This window comes from Canis lupus, chromosome 1 (assembly GCF_048164855.1).
Source record: "Canis lupus baileyi chromosome 1, mCanLup2.hap1, whole genome shotgun sequence".
Lineage (NCBI taxonomy): Eukaryota > Metazoa > Chordata > Mammalia > Carnivora > Canidae > Canis > Canis lupus.
In genome coordinates this window covers 72,180,390-72,201,568 of record NC_132838.1, presented here as the reverse complement: position 1 = coordinate 72,201,568, position 21,179 = coordinate 72,180,390, and the positions used below count along the sequence as shown (strand labels likewise).

At 43.7% G+C, this 21,179-nt stretch overlaps 1 protein-coding gene and 1 long non-coding RNA gene across 12 annotated transcripts in view; one reads left to right on the top strand and one right to left on the bottom strand.

Annotated features, from left to right (window-relative positions):
- PTCH1 (patched 1) overlaps positions 1-21,179 on the bottom strand; it is a 70,562-nt gene that overhangs the window by 37,378 nt on the left and 12,005 nt on the right. For 6 of the 10 annotated variants that reach the window (XM_072834814.1, XM_072834806.1, XM_072834800.1 and 3 more), the window contains 2 exons: positions 3,335-3,524; positions 10-79 (listed from right to left, as the gene is read on the bottom strand). In XM_072834814.1, coding sequence (XP_072690915.1) covers positions 10-79; positions 3,335-3,524 — 260 coding nt within the window. The other 4 variants (XM_072834873.1, XM_072834869.1, XM_072834860.1 and 1 more) reach the window with 4 other exon arrangements.
- LOC140638122 (uncharacterized) lies at positions 4,245-6,397 on the top strand. 2 transcript variants are annotated; one of them, XR_012035303.1, is made up of 3 exons: positions 4,245-4,327; positions 5,699-5,777; positions 6,230-6,397. It is a non-coding gene; the product is annotated as an uncharacterized lncRNA (long non-coding RNA). The 2 variants fall into 2 exon arrangements; XR_012035301.1 differs by lacking the exon at positions 6,230-6,397 and adding an exon at positions 5,869-6,150.

The window sequence follows — 21,179 nt, the reverse complement described above, 5'->3', positions numbered from 1 at the left end:
AATATATACCTGATCCATGTAACCTGTTTCTGTGATAAGTTCTCCAGATTTGTAACACAAATGTTCCAATTTCCACTGCCTAGTAAAATAGGAAACAGAGACAAACATCTCATTGTAATAACCTAAGGAAATCAGTGCAAAATCAGAACTATAGAACATATAGAAAGAACTGCAATTTCGATCACTTTTAAGTATCTGTCAAAACGAGCACAACTTTTGCCAAGTAAAGACTCAACAAGCTTGCTTTAATGAATAGATAATACTCAATTGTAATTAACATGTGGGTGTTTATGTAAATGAATGCTACCAAAGTACTTGAAAAGTCTTGTTTTCTTAAGTGTTCTCCCAATAATCTTGTTTACACCATTAATCTACTTTTCTACATACACTGAACAACTTCAGGGCACGTTGAATTATCACAAATTCAAAATAAGTGGAGACTAATTAGTAAGGTTTATATTGTATTAAAATATATTCAGGTGAGAAAATATATACATATATATATATTTTTACTGGCAGTTAACGTCCTTATGAACAGATAGTGTTCAAAATGAATTCTCCTTCTCTTTAACCATGAGTGCTGTAAACCACACTGCCAGGTAGACACATTTCTACTTTACAGTCTTTTATTCTTGTTCTATAGATATGATATTAAATACAGTGATCAGCAATTACCTCTATTATCTATCGCCTGTTATTACAGAGTGTTGTCATATCTGGAAAAATGCTCTTAAGCCCATGCCTTTCTATCCCTATCGTAAACCTAACTTGAAAAAAGAAATCTGAAGAGGGTGGGGATGGGAAAACCAAGGGAAGAAAAAATTATTTTTAAATATCTCTAAACAGCACCATTTTATTTATTTATTTTTTTAATTTTTATTTATTTATGATAGTCACACAGAGAGAGACATAGAGAGAGGCAGAGACATAGGCAGAGGTAGAAGCAGGCTCCATGCACCGGGAGCCCGACGTGGGATTCGATCCCGGGTCTCCAGGATCACGCCCTGGGCCAAAGGCAGGCGCCAAACCGCTGCGCCACCCAGGGATCCCAACAGCACCATTTTATTGGTTTCCTTTCTCTCTCTCTCTCTTTTTTTTATTGGTCACCCAAAGGAATGTTCTGGACTTAGCCCGCTTCCCTGTGGAACCTTTGCATCTATACCTCAGGGTGCCCAGTGCTATTGAAAACTGCCCTTTTCTCTTGAATGCCAGAGCACGTCTGGTCTGATCTGCTTGGTGCCTGGAGCACCTGGACCTGGCTTCGTACACACCCATCAATACGGGTTCTTCCCTCTTTCTAACCAAACTGTCAGCTCCTGAGTGCAGGGCTCAAGTTATTCATCCATCCCTCCATCCACTCACCCACCTGCCTAGTCATGCAACTATGTATATGTTTATACTGAATTCCCCACAGCATCAGCGTAGACTATCTAGCATCAGTTAGGTTCTTAATATCACTTAGTCAATGAACTCATGTAGACTTCCTTGAGAAGGGAGTGGCTGTACATGAGAAAAACCTGTCTGGGAGCCAGAAGAAAGGGTTTGAAACCTGGCTGGAGTGTTTAATAATTTTATGAAGTCGGACAAATGCTCTAATTAATCTAATTCCTGGTTTTCTCACCTAAAAAATGAGATGGCTTAAATGAAGTGTTCTCTAAAGCACATTCCAATGCATAAATGTTCTCTGGTTCCATCTCAGATTAAGAGTATACTTTGTACAGACACTCACATCTCTGTAAGTGTGTAAGTGACAAGTCCCTTCAAGATAGGGTCCCATTATGTTAAAAATGGGTCAGCATGCTTACAGTGGCCTTGGAATGCCCATTTGCAGGTTCTTTATAAGGCCTCTACTTACAAATTTTGCAAAACTCCACTGGGCAGTTACTTCCTCTACAGAGGGATGCGCTGATAAGGAGCAGCGTGTGCTCGCCAGTCAAGTTTGCCTGACAAAAGTGCTAGAATATCTCCTTACTCTTTCCCTTTCATACATTACATATATCTCATTTTGTTCTCAGAACCTACTAAGGATAGTAGACCACACTTGATCAGTAATTTAGTTTACATATGAGGAAACAAGAGCATGTGACTCCTGCTGGACCTTAGGGCTCTGTCTTCAGCTAGATGGGTCTTAGAGCCAATCCAGGTAAGACTATGGAGAGTAGAGGTTGTCATAACTGGGACAAGTACCGATTTTCCTTCTGTTCTCCCCCCTCATCTTCCCTGGCCACTGAGTATGTCCACGTGCCACTTCCTGACCTGTCCTGTGAAAAACTGTATCATCACCCACTCAGTTAAGAAGTGCTTAACTGGGGTGGCTTAGTCAGTTAAGCGTTCGACTCCTGGTTCTGGCTCAGGTCACAATCCTGTGGGTGGTGGGATCAAGCTGTGTCCGACCCCATGCTCAGTGCGGAGTCTGCTTGGGATTTTCTGTTTCTCCATCTCCCTCTGCCCCTCCCCCCCACTGCTTGTGCTCTCTAAATAAATAAATAAATAAATAAATAAATAAATAAAATATTTAAAAAGAAAAAAGGTGCTTAAAAGCCTTTGGTGAGGGACAGGATGAGATCAGGTTAAGTGCCAATTCAGTGGTCCTCTGAAAACAGGTTTAGGGATAGTCATTTCAATAGTTCAGGGAGAAGACCTAGTTCAAATTTAGTCTAGATGGTTAGTCAATCAACAAACTCTGAATGCCCTCCCTGATCTAAACGCTGGGGTGTAAGGATGAACAAGATATGGTCCCTGCCCTGAACAACTCACTGTTTAAATAGAGAAGAATAAAGGACTGTCAGTTTTGATCCAGAATTCTTTGTATGCTTTTACCACACCCATAGCATTGTTAAATTAGCTATGAAGCTAAAGGGTAGTGTTTTGTGAAGCTGTGTCAGATTCCACCTTATCTGCCTACCTGTCAGTAAGAATTCACCACAGTGGCTCAACCTACTATAGGCTTTGTGACACATACCAGCTGTCAGAATCTATGGTGAATATAAAGCAAGAAGCTAGAAGCAAGGTCTTTTCCTTTTCTCATTCTTAATTTGTCTAAAGGCAATTCCAAATGTAACTGCTCCAAAAATATCTTAAGCAATGAAACATCTTCAGAATAGGTACATAGCCGCCCAAATGGCTGCTTGAAGGATCATACTCATTTGGGTCCATAGTGCCAAGATACTTACTGAAAATATGTTATCATGTATTTTATGTGTTACCAAACTCTAGAAACAAAAATCAGGATTAAAAAAAAATCACTTCATTAGAAAACAGTCTGAACTAACACTCTAGGCATATTTCCAGGGCAACCTTACTTTCTAAAGCCAGCAGCTTCTTCCCAACTTACCTGTTATACATATACACATGGACCCGGCTGGCCTGGAGCGCTGAGTCCAGGTGTTGTCGGAGAGCTTCTGTGGTCAGGACGTTAGCACCTTCTTCTTTCGGGGTCTGAATCATGAGTTGAGGATTAAACATAGCCTCTTCTCCAATCTTCTGGCGAGTATAATTTAATTCACGACTTACTCGTCCACCAACTGACAAACATGTACAGGTTTCAGTTAGAACGGCAACGTCCCCACAAATTCACGTTCTGTTATCTCACTAGGAGTTACAAGACGGATGATAAATGACCTCTGGTCATGAGAATGTATGGCTGATGTTGGGGGGAGGCGGTAACATTCACTTTATTATTACTGGCAATGTTCATTTCACCACTAAAATACATAAAAAATTATTCACTAAACCCATGAACCTGCCCGATGCATGTGCAAAGCCATTGCATATGTGCTTCGTGCACCTTCTAACTAATACACCACGCATATAGAGGGGGAGGGGAAGGAAAACTTGAGACACCTTTTCCTTGCAGACTACACCAAATACCCCCGTTACAATTTCTTTCACTTGTGTAAACAATGGGCCCTTGCAGCATGTTTCAAGATATATGGCTTCAATTTACACTCTTCTCCTAAATAATCTAGCAAAGGTAACAAGTAAATGTTTCTCCCTGTTGAAAAAGAAACAAGGAAAGGTGGCAAATGTGTCTTCAGCACAAAACATGCCAGAAGATAAATAAGGTGATTCACGTCAGATGTACTTGAGAGGAACCAAACACATCAGCCATGGCCTGGGGGGACGCTCTGCCTCTGGATCCTGGCTCTATCAGCCTCACCTGGTCAGCATCCTGGAAACCAAGGTACTAGGTTCTGAGTTGCCGGGGAGCAGGCAGCCTGTGTTCCAGAATCTCTACCATGTGACTCTGAGCCGGCTGCTGAGGCCAGAACCTTGCCCCAGTACCAACCAGCTTTACAGCAGGCAGGCCACAGGCCTGGGCAACAAGGTATACGGTTACTGCAAACTGCTTTTTTGTCTTCTTTTTCAGGACCTACGTTATATTCCAATCATGGTTTTACAACAAGCCAAGCTCAAAATGCTGCCACCAGGCTGGGAGGTATTGGGGGGGAGGGGCAGAGTTTCATTTCCCAACAGGGTATGTGTGTGTGTGTGGGGGGGGGGCTTGCAGGTGAGGAAGAGTGCTCTAGGAAGAGTGCTCTAGGAGAAGGTGCTTTGATCCAATAGGATCAGAGCAGAGAGAGAATCCTAGGACAGCACCCTGCTCCCTACACGCCCCCCCCACCCAAGGCCAGCTGATGTGTGTGGATGGTGAGTCTCAATAGTTCCTGAAATAACTGATTAAGTTGCATGTTTACCGAAAAACAGGCCTTCAGCTACAGTGTAGAAAGACCCTTCAGCAATCATGCTAAGCTTTCCCATGAGGAGGAATCCTTTTTCTTCAAATTTAGTATTCAAGGACATAAACATTTGGTTTGGGCAAGTAAGTAAGTACTGGGAACAGCGGGTTGTTTAGTTCTCTTGGCATATTTTATAAACAAGGGGGCAGGCTAGAAAGCAAATAATGCCCTCATTAGGAAAGCTAGTCCAGATTCACAGACTGGCAGGATCATCTGTGCGGGTCCATGCAGATGGCCAAGGCCACTGCGAAATACTGTGAGATGAGGCCAAACATACTGCGGGGTGTGTCACAGAGGAGGAGAAACGGTGGGGGGTGGAGGTGAAGGAGAGGGGCAGAGGGCAGGGAATTATCAGTTAGTTACAGAAAGTATTAAGACTCCTTGGCAGAGGGAGGGGGGCTTTGACAAATGATCTGGGGAGTTGCTGAGGACCCTGACTGCAATTTGAAGTCAAAGAAAGACCAGAGGGAAACAGGAAATTTGCAACAAAGGATAAATTTACATGAAGTCACAGGCCTTTTCAGGATGCTCCCTTAAAGCTGCCTGCAGGCAGGGTCCGGCTCCTTCTGGCTCAAATCACAATGCATCATTTCAACCAATTAACTAGTGAACTGAATTAGACTCAATCCACATTCTCAGGGGGCTAAAAAGGCTGTTTGAGGCTAAAAAGCCAATTATGAGTCTCTTGTGAAAAGCTACAGAACTCCAAGCCCAGGAGCTCCAAATAGGCTTTTTTTTAGGGGGAGGGGGAGAATCAACTCCTCCCATTTTTTCTGACTATATGGCATCAATGTCCCACACCTATAAATCATTTATATTTCCACCAGCTCCTCCTGCATTGGCATAGCACATGATCCCTCATTCAGCTTACAAAGTCCTACTTCCTTTTATCTTTCCTGCCGCTTAGGACTTCAGGTGAATTAAAACCGAACACCCCCGCCCTTCTCTCCCTTCCCCAGAGCAGCTGTTTGAGACTATAACCCACAAAGGTCAAGACTCAAGAGAGGAGTGCACACAAAAATAGAAATCACACACAAGGTTTGTGCTCTTGAAAAGAACTTTCTACACTCTTCCAGACCAACTTCAAAAATAGACCAATTTTTTTTTAATTTTTATTTATTTATGATAGTCACACACAGAGAGAGAGAGAGAGAGAGAGAGAGAGAGAGAGAGGCAGAGGGAGAAGCAGGCTCCATGCACTGGGAGCCCGACGTGGGATTCGATCCCGGGTCTCCAGGATTGCGCCCTGGGCCAAAGGCAGGCGCCAAAACGCTGCGCCACCCAGGGATCCCTAGACCAATTATTTTATTACAGGAGTTTTCAGAAATGATATTTCCTAAAAGATATAAAATGTACCTCTGGCGCTTCATAGTGTCACTTTTTAGATGATGAAGATGTATATTTAAATAAATCCATATATTTTAATAAAAGAGTGTATTTGTCATCTCTGGAATTGAAAGTATTTTTGTTCATCCATCTCTTTGCTCTAGTGAGAAATTTAGTATTTTGCCACCGTGACAACCAGTTTCAACCAAGACAAGACTATCACTGCAGGCAGGTAGAGCAACTAGAGTTGAAAGACCCTGAATTCTACAGTGTCCTCAACCACCTATGCTGTATCCTACTTTTGAGTACTGGTAAATTCAATTTTACTTACATAGTTCATGGCCATATCTTATTTAACATTTCATCTTAAATTTAACCAAATATGAACGCTTTTGAAAATTATTCAGTGAGTTTAAAGTTTCATTGAGGGGCACTTGGGTGGCTCTGTCAGTTAAGCATCTGCCTTCGGCTCAGGTCATGATTTCAGGGTCCTGGGATGAAGGCCCTGTCAGGCTCCCTGCTCAGCCTCAGATGGGAGTCTGCTTCTCCCTCTCTCTGTTGCTCCCCCTACTCGTGCTCATTCTCAAATAAATAAATAAAATCTTTAATAATAATAATAATAATAATAATAATAATAAATAACAAAGTTTCACGGACATCCACTTTACCGGACAAACAACTGTAACATGATTTACTCATGCAAGTGAGCATCTCAGGGTGTTTGTTGTGGGCTACACCGTGTGGTGCCATGGTGGGCGAGACCAGTGCGTTCTTTGCTCCAAAAGCCTCACTGGCCAGTGAAGCACACAGGCAACAAGCAAATCAGTAAGATAATTTCATGGCCTGACAAGTATACAGTAGAAATAGAAGATGGTGATGCCATGTGAGTTTCTGGGTGGTAGGGAAAGGGGGAACCCACTTCAGAGGGAGTGGTCTGGGAAGATCTAAATGCAAGTAACATTTAGACTGACTTCGAAGAGCTAGGGGAACAGTCCCTCAGCAGAGGAACCAGCAACTGTCAAGCAAGCCCTCACGGTGTGGCTTGCTACAGCAAGAGAAGGGAGGCTGATGTAGACCATAATTGTGTCATGGACTCGGATGCCCCTGTAGACCCCGCTCTTCCTCCGGTGTATCTGTGTCATAACCTGCACAGCATTCACATGCTTTTATATCATCATTCACCCACCGTGCTCGGGAACAAGGCACCAGAAACAGAAACCTCTGTGGATGGAGCAATTTTACAGACTCACCTGACTTTTGCTGTCCTAGCAAATGTCTATCTAAATCACAACTGAGTGCCAGCCGAGCTGTTCCTTATCTTGCCAGTTTTCCTCGTCAGGCATCAGTGTGAAGCTCCACCGGTCAGTAAGTTCCATGGAACCCCTTTCCAGTGGCTGAAATTACAGGTGCAGTCTGGGGGAAAATGGTTTCTCTCCCTTTCTGTCCTATTTTCAAGGTCAAAGTCCTTAATTATTTTTTAAAAAAATTTACTGTTCATGAAATACTGCATGATTATCTTTGACTCCTCAAGATTCAACATTGTGATGTAGATACAGGTATGTTGACAGCTATGTGAACAGCCACTACTGCTATGTGTGTGGTGGTTTATGCATAGTTTTTACCTATTTTCCTTTCTGGGGTTTATCGCTATTTCTTAATTTTTCTGCAAGGAACCAGTACAATTAAAGACTTCTATGTGACAAAAGGAGAAAAATATGAAAGGTAATGATAAGGATCTGAATTAAAAACAAGCCCAATGCAAAAACAACATGCATATTCATCATACTCTGAAAGTCCTCTTATATTCTTTTCCTTCTTCCAAATGCAACAACTTTTAACAATAAAACAACAACCAAACCTTAGAACAAGATTCATGAAAAATGTTATCTCAGGATCCTGGGACACAAAATAACCTTTTATATTTGTGTGTATTTTTCATCTGCAAGGCCATTTCACATGTATTCTTTACCTGTTTATAAATATTTTGCTCGGTGCTGTTCCCCAGTCAAGCTGGGGCAAGCTGGACTGGACAGTCAGGCAATGAGAAGCAGGACCAGAAGGGCTGGGTTCTGAGTCCCAGCTTGACGGGGACAAGTCCCAGACACAGTTGGGCCTCACTAACCTTCTCTGTGAAATGGGATGAAAATGCTACTACTAACCTCGTAATGTGGTGTGAATAATTAACAATGTGTGTGAAATTTCCCAAACCCTCAATCAGGAGCTGAGCAGGCATCCATTTGTCTGGTCATTTATTCATTTATCACAGGATATATCATCACCCTTACTTTACAGGAGAGAAGTAGCTGCAGTTTGGGTGACTTGCCCAAGGTCACCCAGCTGATAGGAGGCAGCACCTGCCCTCAACCCCAAGGCTGAGTCCGAGTCCGAGTCCGACTGCCCTGAGAGAGCCCTATGGCTTCTGAGCACTTGTTGAGGATAAGACTTTAAGAGAGTCAAATTCCACAGACCAGACTCTATCAAGCTCACAGCTAGAGCTTTCAGAATGCATAAAAGTATTACACAGCACAAACAATTGGTATTTTTATTTAAAGGACAACAACACTGTCTCCCAGAGTGCTGACCACCACTGAGGAGATAGTTTTTTCAGTAAAGCCCCATGGGTGGCCACAGACAGGCCCCTAGTTCCTTTGGGTCCCCGGAGGGGCCTGTCTTGGGGGGAGCAGAGAGATGAGGGCACACAGAAAACATGTTGCTTTATGCCTCTACCTGCAAATTCTCCAGAGATCTGAGGCTTAAACCAATTCTTTGAATGAGATGCACTTAAGCAGCACTTCAGCAAAGAAACTCTTGCTCAAGGTCTGCGGATCCTTTGCTCCCTAAATCAAAACACTATGGCTTTCCAAGGTGAAGAAGGGCCAGCACAGGTGGGAAACCATTCCACCCAGGGGTCCATACCTCTGGGCCAATGTTATTCCAATCCACGGTGGACAAGATGCTCCCCGCATGATGCTCTCCCGCTGTGTACCGTCCCTCAGCACGGCCTCTGTGCAGAGCTTAATAAACGCCTGCCGCATTCATGCAAAAAGCTTTTAGCAAAAGCTTATTGTGATCCACATAAAGGTGATCTGAGGAATCCAACGAAGTGCTGTTCCCAGTAAATTCCAAGCCCTCTCAGGGAGGCATTGCCCCGCTGCCCACTTACCTTGGCACACTAGGCGCATGCGTATACTCAGCGTGTCAGAGGAATGAATGAATGAACAGCCTCAATACAGAGCCTTGGGAACAGGCAGTCATCTGTATAAGATATTAATTCTTCCCAAAGCCTCAAAAAGTCAATCAGTCAAAACAAATGACCCTTTCAGCCTGAAAAGTACCCACTCAGAGTCCAATTAGGAAAATGGGGTCTGTGTATATGCAAGCTGAGCATTTGCATTTGATTAATCCCATGTATTATCTAACAGCCTCTAGAGAGATTTTTTTTTTCCTCCTTTAGTTACTTCAGGTCCTTCTTTCAATGTTGCGATTAGTTATTGTGAGGGTGAAAAACTGCAAATCTCCAAAAGGGTGTAACTGCGAAATTATTAGCACCAGCTCATTTTCTAAATTGAAAAAAATGAAGATTCAGTAATTTGGGCAATTGGCTGAAAACTCCTGAGCTGTAAGTTTTAGTCACTCTTCCAGCCATCTCTTTTATTCATGACTAGCCAACTGCTGCTTAAGCTTCTGGGCTGTTTTTCTCCTCGTGGGATTCTGCCCTTGAGTGTTGCCATGGGAAAATGCTAGAATCAGATAGCCCAAAGAGAATTTGCCTTCATGAAGTGAGCCCAGTGAGTGAAAAACCACAAAAACAAGACAAGAGCAGGACACATCCCCACACCTCCCCAGGGACAGCTTGGGGGGAGGGGGGCTGGAGGGTGCTAAGAAGGGTGGAACTCAGTAGAAGGGGTAGCAGGCCTGAGCATGCGCCTGCCACAAGCCCCCACACCAGCTGTTTGTGGTGCCATCTGTTACCGCCCAGGCTGCTTCTCTGAATGGCTTTCCCTCACTGAAGTTGCCCACTCACCCTGTCAGACACAATCAGGTCAGCCCAACATTGTGCCCACACTAGACCTGCTGCCTGCCACAGCTCCCCCCACCTGGTATTCTCTCCAGGACCATCAGCTCCCAAGATGACATTGCATCTGTTGGGAGACCCATTCTTCCTTGGTCACTTCCTGCTGTGGCCAATGTGGGCTGAGGTCAACCCCCCCAAAGACAGGTTGAGTGAAGTCACAGCCTGTGGACTCAGGGATGTTCCCGGCATCCGGTGGGAGATAAAAGAATGGAGCTCTGCTCTATCACTGAGTGCGTACCTGCCCCACTGCCAACTGTCCCAGGGCCTACCATGATTTCATGCATGCTCAAGTCTACAAGCAAGTAGATGCAAACCCAAGTCCAGTCCTTTTGCAGCAGCAGAGCAGCAATCAGAGGCAATGCTGGACCAAGAAGCAGAACCCAGGGACCAAAGACAATGTTGTGATCAAGTCCTAAATTCTTAGTAAAGGCCTCCTAGAGTCCTCATTAAAAAAACAAAAACCACATAGCCCAACCACAACAACAAAAGCCAAGTGCTTGCATGGCAGCAAAGCAGCAGGCCCGCTACCCTAGCATTCTAGCATTCTAGCATTCTAGCATTCTAGCATTCTAGCATTCTAGCATTCGGGCTGCTGCATGACATTAACCCCAGCTCCCTTCTCCCAGCTTCTGTGGGGCTGACATCACCTCTCTGCTCTAAAGAGTCTTCTTGCCATTATCCAGCCTGGGCCTCTTTGCAACGGCCTCCTACTTGAACACGCACAGGGGAGAAGACAAAGTGAATCCCCACCTCCACAGGCAGGCTCCCAGGGCCCTGAGGAACATCACGCTGGCCTGCTTTATCTCCCACACCCTCACTGGGGGCTACTTTCATGATTTTGTTGCCATCAGGATTAGCTGGATTAGGTCCTGATGCATAAGGACCCCCTGGTGCTGTGAGGAAGTTTCATCACCAGGTCAGCGTGGTGTGAACTGTATTCTGTCACCACCAGCACTCCTTATAGCCACCAACTGAAAAAGGGGAGGGGACAGCAGGAAAAATGCTTTGAGTGCAAAATGCATGAACTAGTCACAGCTACAAATTCCCCCAACATGCATTTCTAAGGATGTGAACAATTCAGGACTTTCAAGGAAGAGCCCTACTGAAATGGCTGATAGTGGCGGTAGGTGGAGTGGTTAAGCAGAGGTGTCCCAGAAAAACAACACAAAGAAACTTCTGGTCCTTTGCTAAAACCAGTCAAGCAATTTGGGAAGAGAGAGCTGCGCTGTTGGAACTTTATATTATGGTCCTATCCCATGGGGGGGGGGGAGGGTGTTCCCATTTAATTTGAAGGAAAACAATGTGGGCTGGAGTAGGGGGCGGGCAGTAAGAGGATGGTGAGAAACAGAGGAAAAGAGGAAGGTCTTTAACCCCTTTCAAAAATTCAGTGACTGAAACTGTTCCTCCCAAGAAATCACTTGGCCCTTGTACCTACCCAAAACCGCATCCTAGCTGCTGCTCCTGAAGTAAACACAATTTATAGAGAAAGCAATGGGATTTCTGCAAGTGTGTGCGAGTGTGTGTGTGTGTTTTATAGAACAGCCCCTCTTGCACAGAACGGGGCTGTTCCATCAAAGCCGTATCTGTTATATTTCTGTCTTTCTCTTCTGTTTGGCGTATTCACCAACAAGAGAAAAGGAGGTAAGCTTTGGCGGCCCTGACCTGCAGCTGGAACACAATACTTTCGCACAGCCCTGCCGACCCCTGACATAAATTTTACACCGCAGCTGGCATTTACACACTCAGCATTACCATATGTATGGCTGCTCGGTGCTAATTATGCTAATCACCTGTCTAACTCGCTGCTGCGAAAAATGGTTGTATTTAGCACTCCAGTGCCTACCAATACAGCTTACTGTGTGGCTGAAATGTACATTCAGACAGCCCTGAATGGCAAGATTTTTCCACGTTGCTGGCTACATTCAGGCCTCAGAAAAATTTATTCAAGTCAACTGGTTTCGGTCCGCAACAAAAAAGTTACGAGAAAAAAGTGAGTGTGTTCTTGCCCTAACATTCTGGATCTGCTTGCAAGCAAAATGATAAATCAATTGGTGTGGGAAACAAAAAGGGAGAGAGATTTCTTTTGGGAGCCATGTGAAACTGTAGCCTATTTAAAAAAAAAAAAGAAAAAAAAAGAAAAAAAAGGGTCATCCTATTCCCCAAATCTCTAGAAAGAGCAGTTAATAGATATTTAGCCCTAATCCCAATTCTCTCAAATTGCAGGCTTTGTTTGCAATTAAGCAAGGTATTAAACATGTGCAATTTTTTTTCTGGATCATGTGTGGACTAAAGTGACGGCATCATATTTATCATTTTTAAATTTATTGCAACAGTGTATCAACCTCATGGGGGGAAAAATCAGGTAAGAGGAAAGAAATAATTTCTTAGGCAGCTGGGAAAATGCTTTTGTTATGCTCTCTTAGAAAACTTCTATTTAAAAAGACACTGTGTGATATTTGCACCTATTTTGTGAAGTTTTCTGGTTTCTCCCTTAAAGGAGCAAAGGAAATCAGGCAATGGGGGTGGGGAAATGGGAGAATTCAAAACAGAGAAAAAAAGTTCTGGGGGAGGGGTCAAGAGTCAAGAAGCCTGCATTTTCCTTAATCTCAAAATTCCTATTTTTACCATCCCTGTTTCTAAAAGCAATGTTCTCAGATCATTCTATAGCATGGATTTCTAAAACCGAGAGAATATTATTGCAGATTGTTTAAACAATTCCCCAAGTTCAAATTGAAACCCCATTTCCTCCTAATTCACAGAATACCTTCCTATTAATGTTTAAAAACCCTAAATTTTGTCATCTTAAGGGCTGCTCAGTATTAGATTATTTGGATGTACAGATAATGTCTAGGCATTCCAATTTCCTCGAATCGCCTGCAGCACTGTAAAACATGGAGGGGCGGCCCAAAGCATCCAGATACTCTCTCACCTCCAAATGAGCATCTTTACTGGATGCTTTACTGAAATCTAGAAACTGGGAGCAGACTGGAAGGCCATTTATTTTGCACATGTATCTTGGGGGCTGCCCCCCAGTGCTACAAAACACCAGAGCAGCTTTGTGATAAATCAGGTTTACACACAGAAGGTGCACTGACCCAGCAGGCGTTCTCAGACCCAGGAGAGGGTGGCCATAAGAAGCTGGTCACTCCTTGCCTTGCTTCCACCTTGCAATTTAACTTACAGCAGATGAAAAGGGTGATGCTCACAGATGCTGCTATGAAAACAACAGCTTTGTTCCTATCAGCCTCTCCCCATTCTGTTCAACATTTTATAAACTTATCTGACCCAATGAAGCAACATTATCCAAGCCACATCTTGCTCTCTGGCATCCCCATTCAAGTGGCTTTTGTTTGCCAGTAAAAAGTATTAATTCATCTAGGTTTTTGTAGTTCCAAATGTGGACCATTCAGGCAAAAATCCAAACAACACGACCATTACTGTGCCACTGTAGAGCAGAGGGCTCACCTCTCTTTCCCTCCCGATCTCTCACTCTTCTTTAATAGGAGATGGACCACCCTGCCTCATGGCACAGAGCACTGTTTACATTGCAGTACTTGACTGTGTAATACATCTGGCATTTTTGGGCAGGATTCCTGAGCTAGGGGCCAGAAGCCCTTAAGCAATGATTTAAGGGGAAAAAAATCACGCGCATTGACTTAACAAAGCCCACTTCCAGTTCCTTTTGCTTACTTTTGTACATGTTTCACCAATAACTGAAAATTATCTTGTTTGGAAAACTGGGGAAACCTACTGTTTCTTTTTACTTATCCTAATGATAATAAATCAAGCTTGTGTGGTGGTACAGAGACTTGCTTCTCACTAGCCTCACCTTCACAGCCAGTGGTATTTTGGGACCCACATGCAGTGTGGACTATTTGAGCCAACTCACACCTGGGTTTCTAGAAGTAAGGTCCTACCTCCACATTATAAATCTCTCCGACAACAAACCTGTCATTCATTAGCAGGTACCTGATTGCCCCCCCCCCCCCCCCCCCCCCGCCAAACGACACAAGTTTCCCTAACATGTGACAGCTGTTTTTCCAACTATGCTCTAAACCCAAATACAACAAAACAGTCATAGTCTTGAAGGGACTGGGGACAGGATGCATCTTTTCTAAATCTTTCTCTGCAACAGAAGAGGGGTTTCTCAATGGCAGCATTCCATGGTTTTGGAAGATGAAATTATTTGTGTCAAACCTAAAGATTACACACATGTGGAAAAACAGGTATTGCCATGTAAAGGAAAAAAACAACCCTAAATTCAGTTTAAGAGAAACAAATACACTAGGTTTTATCATGAAGGACCCAAATTCAGAGTTTGGAAGCAAAGAACAAGTAATAAAAGTGCTTATATTTTGATAACCCTCACAGTATCTGTATAGTCAAGGAAGGTTCTCACTAAGAAAATCCCAAGGAGCTTCCTCCTCATGAACTCCTAGAAGGTCCTTCATATGCAAACTCCTCTGCTCTCTGGGACCTCTCATGTGGATGCACCATCTCAAGTGGCAGAGTTGGCCAAAATTTGGCTAAGGAATTCTGTCCTCTTCCATCCATATCCAAGCTCCATGTTCCTTTTGGTTTTGGTGGGAGTTCCATCCCGGGAAAACCTGAAGTATGGTGCCTTGGGTTGGAATGTCTTGGTTTACACTTCACTTACCATCTCAAGAAACGTGAAAGGGCCCAATTCTTCCATATTTCGTACAACACATTAAACACAGGGGACCAAGACTTATTTCGCACTCCATTTGTCAGTGAATTCTGAGGCACCTCAAAAGTCCATAAAAATGCCACACCCTTTCAATAGGGGAAGTACATCTTCTGCTGACAAGACCTCATCAAAGAGTAAGGTCTAGGAACCAACCCTTATCAAGATAAGAACCCCAAGGATGAAAATGGCAGCTTTGCATTTGGTATCTCCCACAGCTGGTTTGAAATAATACATTTTCTAATTCCATCCCGTCAGTTTGTGATTAACCAGATTTACTACCATTTCAGATTTCACACTAGTTACTCCAGAGATCCACTGGGAGAGAATGATTAGGGCAGTTTAGAAGTAAGTTGGGGGAAAGAGGGGTCAGAGGGAGAGAAGGGGACAAGGAGAAGAGACTCTGAGAGCCAGTGAGGGGCAAAGGAAATAGTATCATAATAACAGAATCACACAGGTCTGGCGATTATTTAGGGATGTACTTTTTTTTCAAAATGGTAGCAAACTAATGCTGAGGTAAAATACTATACTACTGGGATGCCTGGGTGGCTCAGCGGTTGGGCTTCTGTCTTCAGCCCAGGGCATGATCCGGGAGACCCGGGATGGAGTCCCACACTGGGTTCCCTGCAAGGAGCCTGCTTCTCCCTCTGCTTCTGCCTGTGTCTCTGCCTCTCTCTGTGCATCTCTCATGAATAGATAAATAAAATCTTTAAAAAAAGAAAATACTATACTACTGCAAAAGGGCCTCTATTAAATATGGTTTCCTTTATAATAATTTTAAAATATTTCCATAGTTCTTTTAAAAGTTAAAAAGACCTTTAAAATCAAACCCCCTCCACCTTCTCTACCTCCCACCCCCATAAGATAAGATTACTCTTCTGGGGCTAAATCTGGGCAGACAGCTGGCATGAAGCAGGGCAGGGAGGAGGGGGGCACAGGCTGGTAAACCAGGAAAGCAGCCCCTTCTGCTGCACAATTGTGAACACCGCCCCCCCCCCCCCCCACGAAAAGGGCAGACAAGTTACAGCTTGGCCAGAGTGGACAGAGCTCTGGGGGTCATGGGGAGGTCAGCTTTGAAGGAGAAATCCCAATGAAATATAAACACAGCATTGTGGAAACCAGACAAATCTCCCATAGCTTGTCCAGCCAGCGTTAATCTCGCCATCAGCTGTGGTGCATAATCTAAACAAACGGATCCGGCGGTTTGTACATCTGGAAGCTGTCATCTTCTGGAGCCTCCGAGCGGCCGTCCCTGTATCTGATATAGTCCGTCACTGGCTTCCAAACTGGCTTCTACACTCCTAGGGAAGGTCAGGAGTGGCTGGCAGCACAGAGACAGGAGGGACCTGGAGGGTCAGGTGCCCTGGGGAGAAGGCACCTGAGGCTATTTGGTATTGTAAAGCAATGATTACTGAGTGTTGATTTTTCAGTCATTTTTTCCAGATATGCAAGAAAAACCACAACTACTTGCACCTGTATGTGGGCACCTGCTCTTGCAATCTAATCAATGCCTACCTAATAAACATCTTCTAAAAGTACACAGGGGACCAAGGAGAAGAAAAGTCTTTCTATCCCTTGTGAAAGGCACCTCAGCCCTGGGGGACAGCTTTGAAAACGGGCATTGAAATCAGAGCCCACGTGGCCCATCCAGGCTCAAGACTTCAGCCCCTCACTGTGCCTTTGGCTCTGCTGCAGAAGGGCACCCGGGGAAAAGAGGTTTGCAAGAGCATCTGGAGGAGAGCTAGACCACCGAAGAGTGAATGTACTGTACTGGCTGCCAAAAGGAGCTCTTATTTCAAGATGAATTTATAGTCTAGTGGTGTTTTTTCCTGCTTTTTACAAAGTCATCCTCATGCTAAAAGCTTCACCTTACTGTTCTTGAAATACAACAAGGTCTGTCTTCAAAATTAAGTTACCTGAAGGAAGAAAATACTTTAATATACAGCCTTTTCTTTCTCCATGGCTTGCCCCCACCCACACTGTACCCCCAACCCTTGTCAACTTGTCACGTTATTTTTATTTGATACTTAATGTGATTCTAAGAAAAACAACAAACTTAAGTTATTAGTATAAAAAATAGTTACCATTAGTTACCTAAAGCAGTAAGTATGGAGATGAGGAGGGAGTATTATCTTAAAGAAGAAAATTCTTTTACATTTATGGCTGTGCACTTGCAGCCATACTCCATCATCACAAAAGCCTTCCATCTGCACAGCACCGGTCTTCCAATTGGAATCTATCATCAAAACCAGTGTTTCTCAATTGGGGTGATTTTGTGCATCCCTTCTGCCCCACCCCCCGGCCCCTGGCCACATTTGGCAAGGACTAGAAACATCTTCAGTTGTCACAACTGGGAGGCTGCTACTGGCATATACTGGGTAGAGTTCAGGGACAGTGTGAAACATCCTATGATGCACAAAGCAGTCTCTGTGATACAGAATTATTCAGCAAAATGCCAATAGTGAGAAGACTTGCTCTACACCGAAAGAAAGGATGGTGAAGTTCATTTATCTCCTACAACTGCCCGAGTTCAAGCCAAGAACACTGAAGGCATCATACTAGCAAGGAACAAACTTGAAAGCACTTATAAAACATCAAGCAGGCATTAAAAACATTTTTTAAAAAGTTTCCTTAGGGGGAAAAAAAAATCAAAGTCACAACTTGTGTCCCCTTCCCTTGCTAGCCCTCCAGAGATGTTAATAACCAAACACAAGGCAATATGGATTCATTTCAAGGCTGTTAATTACCCTTTGCCATAAAGGAGCCAGGGGCTGGGCAAAGCTTGGGGGGTGGGGGTGGGGGGGAAGCTCCAAAAGATAAATGAACGTTCTGTCACCAAAGAGTTGTCACAACAAACTTGTGTCTGGGAGGGTTAGAGTGGGGGCAGATGTTATGGGAGACAGGAGGATAAAGGTGCCAAGCAAGGGGCACCTGGATGGCTCAGTCTTTAAGTGTCTGCTTCTCCCTATCCTGCTCTCTCATGCACTCGGGGCTCTTGCGTTCTCTCTCCTCTCACTGTCTCTCACATGCACTCTCTAATATATATAATCTTAAAAAAAAAAAAAAAGTTTAAAAAAAAGGTGCTGAGCAAAAAAGGAAAAGCCAACAGAGAAATGGGCAAGATTACAAATAAAGGATTTCCCTTCTGTGCTCAGAAGGGCACAATTCAGGTGAAGCGTGTCAGGAGCAGGGAGGGCACAGAAGACCAAATATGCCTGGATGGAGAAGGAGACAGGCAAAGAAGGGCTAAAGGAAAAGCTGGTAAACACTCAGTCACATGCCCTGGACACCTCAGAGACCTTCCTGCCATGCAGCTTGGCTTTCCAGGCCTCAGGACCACCTCAGACCTGGAATCCCAACTGGAGGCATGCACTTGGGAGTTCTCCTGGAGGCCACCCCTGTCCTCTGAGCCTTGGTCTTGGAGCCTCAGCAACCGGAGGGAGGCAAGCACTTGGGAGTTCTCCTGGAGGCCACCCTTGGTCTGAGCCTTGGTCCTGGAGCCCCAGCACCCCCACCTCTGTGCCTGGCTTTGTCCCTCTAGGTCCAGGCTGTCCTGGAAGGCGTCCCTGCTATTCTGCTGTCCTGCCATCCTGTCTCTGGTCTGTAGAATCCTGCTGGGGGCAGGTCCTCTGAGAGCAGAGACTGTGGTCCTTTACCAAGCCCTCTCGGGAGCTTTGTACAGCACCTGGCACAGAGCAGGCACAGAGAGCATGTGCAGCAGGAATATTTTTTTAAAAAGGTTTTATTTATTTATTCATGAGAGAGGCAGAGACACAGGCAGAGGGAGAAGCAGGCTCCATGCAGAAAGCCCGATGTGGGACTCGATCCCAGGACTCTGGGATCCTACCCTGAGCCAAAGGCAGATGCTCAACTGCTGAGCCACCCAGGCGTCCCAGCAGAAATATTTTTAAGTAACAATTAGTTTCTCCCTGACCTTGCCATCACTGACGTGTATTTCAGGAATGGCAGATGTTCACCACACGATTCCACAGACTCTTGTACCCAACCTCATGACTCCAGTCACAAGTAAACTACATAGATGTTTTTGACTTGCAAATACTATAACCCTAAGACCTAGGGTAGCGCCTAACACATACATGGAGTTTCTTTCTCAAAAGAAACTGGTTGCTGTTGCAAAGATTCCAACAATCAGTGTATAAGAATCAAAGAATTCTTATCATCGATGTGATAAAAATAGAAGAGTCTTTCTTATCTAGCTTATGTTGGTCAGCACAGTGTGGCCAATGTATTCAAACTGTCTTATAAAGAGCCACATTTCCCCAGCATGTTGATGCATGAAAGTCAAATCAATGATGCAGCCTATCAAGTGGATCCACTTAATTTGCTAGCTACATTAAAAAGGTAACAATTATTTTGGCAAATACAAGGATATACACAGTAAGTCCATGTGGACACACAAACACAAAGGTAGGTGAAGATATATATATTGTTGAACAACACAGGCTTGAACTCTGTAGATCCACTTAAATGCAGATTTTTTTTTATACAGTATAGTACTGTCAATATATTTTTTCTGCTTCTGGATTTTTGCAATTATGTTTCCTTTCCCCTAGCTTACTCTAAGAATACAGTCTATGATACATATAACATATAAAATATGTGTTAACTCGCTATTTATTTTATCTGTAAGGCTTCTAGTCAACATAAGCTATTAAGTTTTTGGAGAATCAAAAGTTGTACATGTATTTTCAGCTGCACTGGGGTCAGTGGCACCCCAAACTTCTCAGTGTTCAAGAGTCAACTAGTATATATGTGTGCTTGTGTATAGGTATCTAGATATACCTATCTCCATTGGCCTTTGTATACTTCTATGTAGTTTGTGTGATATGCCTTTAAAAAAAAAAAAATCAAAGGAATAAGCATATTCCCAAACTGTCTCTGAGCATTCCTCTCCCCTTAAAATCTCTTATGTTTTCTCAGTCTGTTGCTTTTTAACTAGGGAAGTATGCAATCTCTATTCATTGGGTTTCTTTAGCGTAGCAACCTTGTTTATGCTCAGAACATTATTAAGAAAACAACCATCGAACAGACTTCTTTGCTGATTGTGATGAGGAATTTATCAAAGATTAAAGTACAAATTAACCTGTATTCCGAGTTGCTACTCATTTTACTCTGCTACAGTCTAGGACAGCAGGAAATTCCAACTCCTGAAAACATGTGCTTACACCACTTACTGTTGATATGAACACCAAGCCTACTACATCATAAATAAGACCTCCTCACTGTTACCTCTTCTTTGAATTTAAGTTAAAATTATGAAATGGTATAGCAGCCTCATCGGATCTCTTGTTGTGTTTACTTGGGTTTATGAAACTATGCTTCTTCTGCAGGGGAAGAAACTAGCACACAATGAATGATGAATGAGTGAATGAATGACAAATCAAGAGACCAAGTTGACTTATTAAGTCATTATGAGGCAAAGTAGACATTTAAAATGGAACAATACTTGTTACTACATGTAAAAACATCACATACACTATCACATTATAAAAGTAAGTATAATAATAGACAGCTACTCTATTGAGTTGTAAGGCATGTGATAATAGATAATGAACAGTAATGGTAGTTGAGCAACAAGTGATAGCATTAAGTAACATTTGGTTAAAGAACCAGTGGAACACGCTGAAGCTACCAAAACAGAATGGGAAGAAAAATAGCTCAAAGGCCCAAAGTTGGCAAAATGAGTCCTGTTTGAAGCGTCAGTCACTCCTTCATACTCTCTCCCTAAGCTAGAGTTCAGGTGAGATTGCGACTTGATGGACTGATGGTGTTCTTCCTCCTTCCAGGGCTTGAATGAAACTAATGGTGTAAGGCAGAAACATGGTTGCTTCCAGAAATATACAATGTTGAGAAAATATATCACATCTTTTCTCTTTAACTTATTAAAGATCTACTGAAAAATCTTGCTCAAAACAGCACAGAATTATCTTTTGTCATCACCACTGATACCTAACAGACGTGTCAATCCGAGTGGTATAAAGTGAACAGACCAACAGAGCTGGGAGGCCCCCTCAGCTCACCTGGTTCTGTCCTAGAACCTCCAGTAGTTCCCCAGAGTCTGGTTAATCATAACATCTCTCAAGTACAGTCCTACCGTCCAGGGCACACCAGTCACACTGCACCTTACTCCCACTACACCAGGGGCCTTCTCCTCCGCTGGGGCCTTTGCTTGACCCCCTTTCTGAGGCCTGCTCAGACATGCCTCCCTACCACTCTCTCCAGGCCATCCTAATTTGCCTCACCAATTCCAAAGAAGCTTATTTTTTCTTCCCATTTGACTTTCATGGCCAACTTCAACTGTGAGCCCAAATTT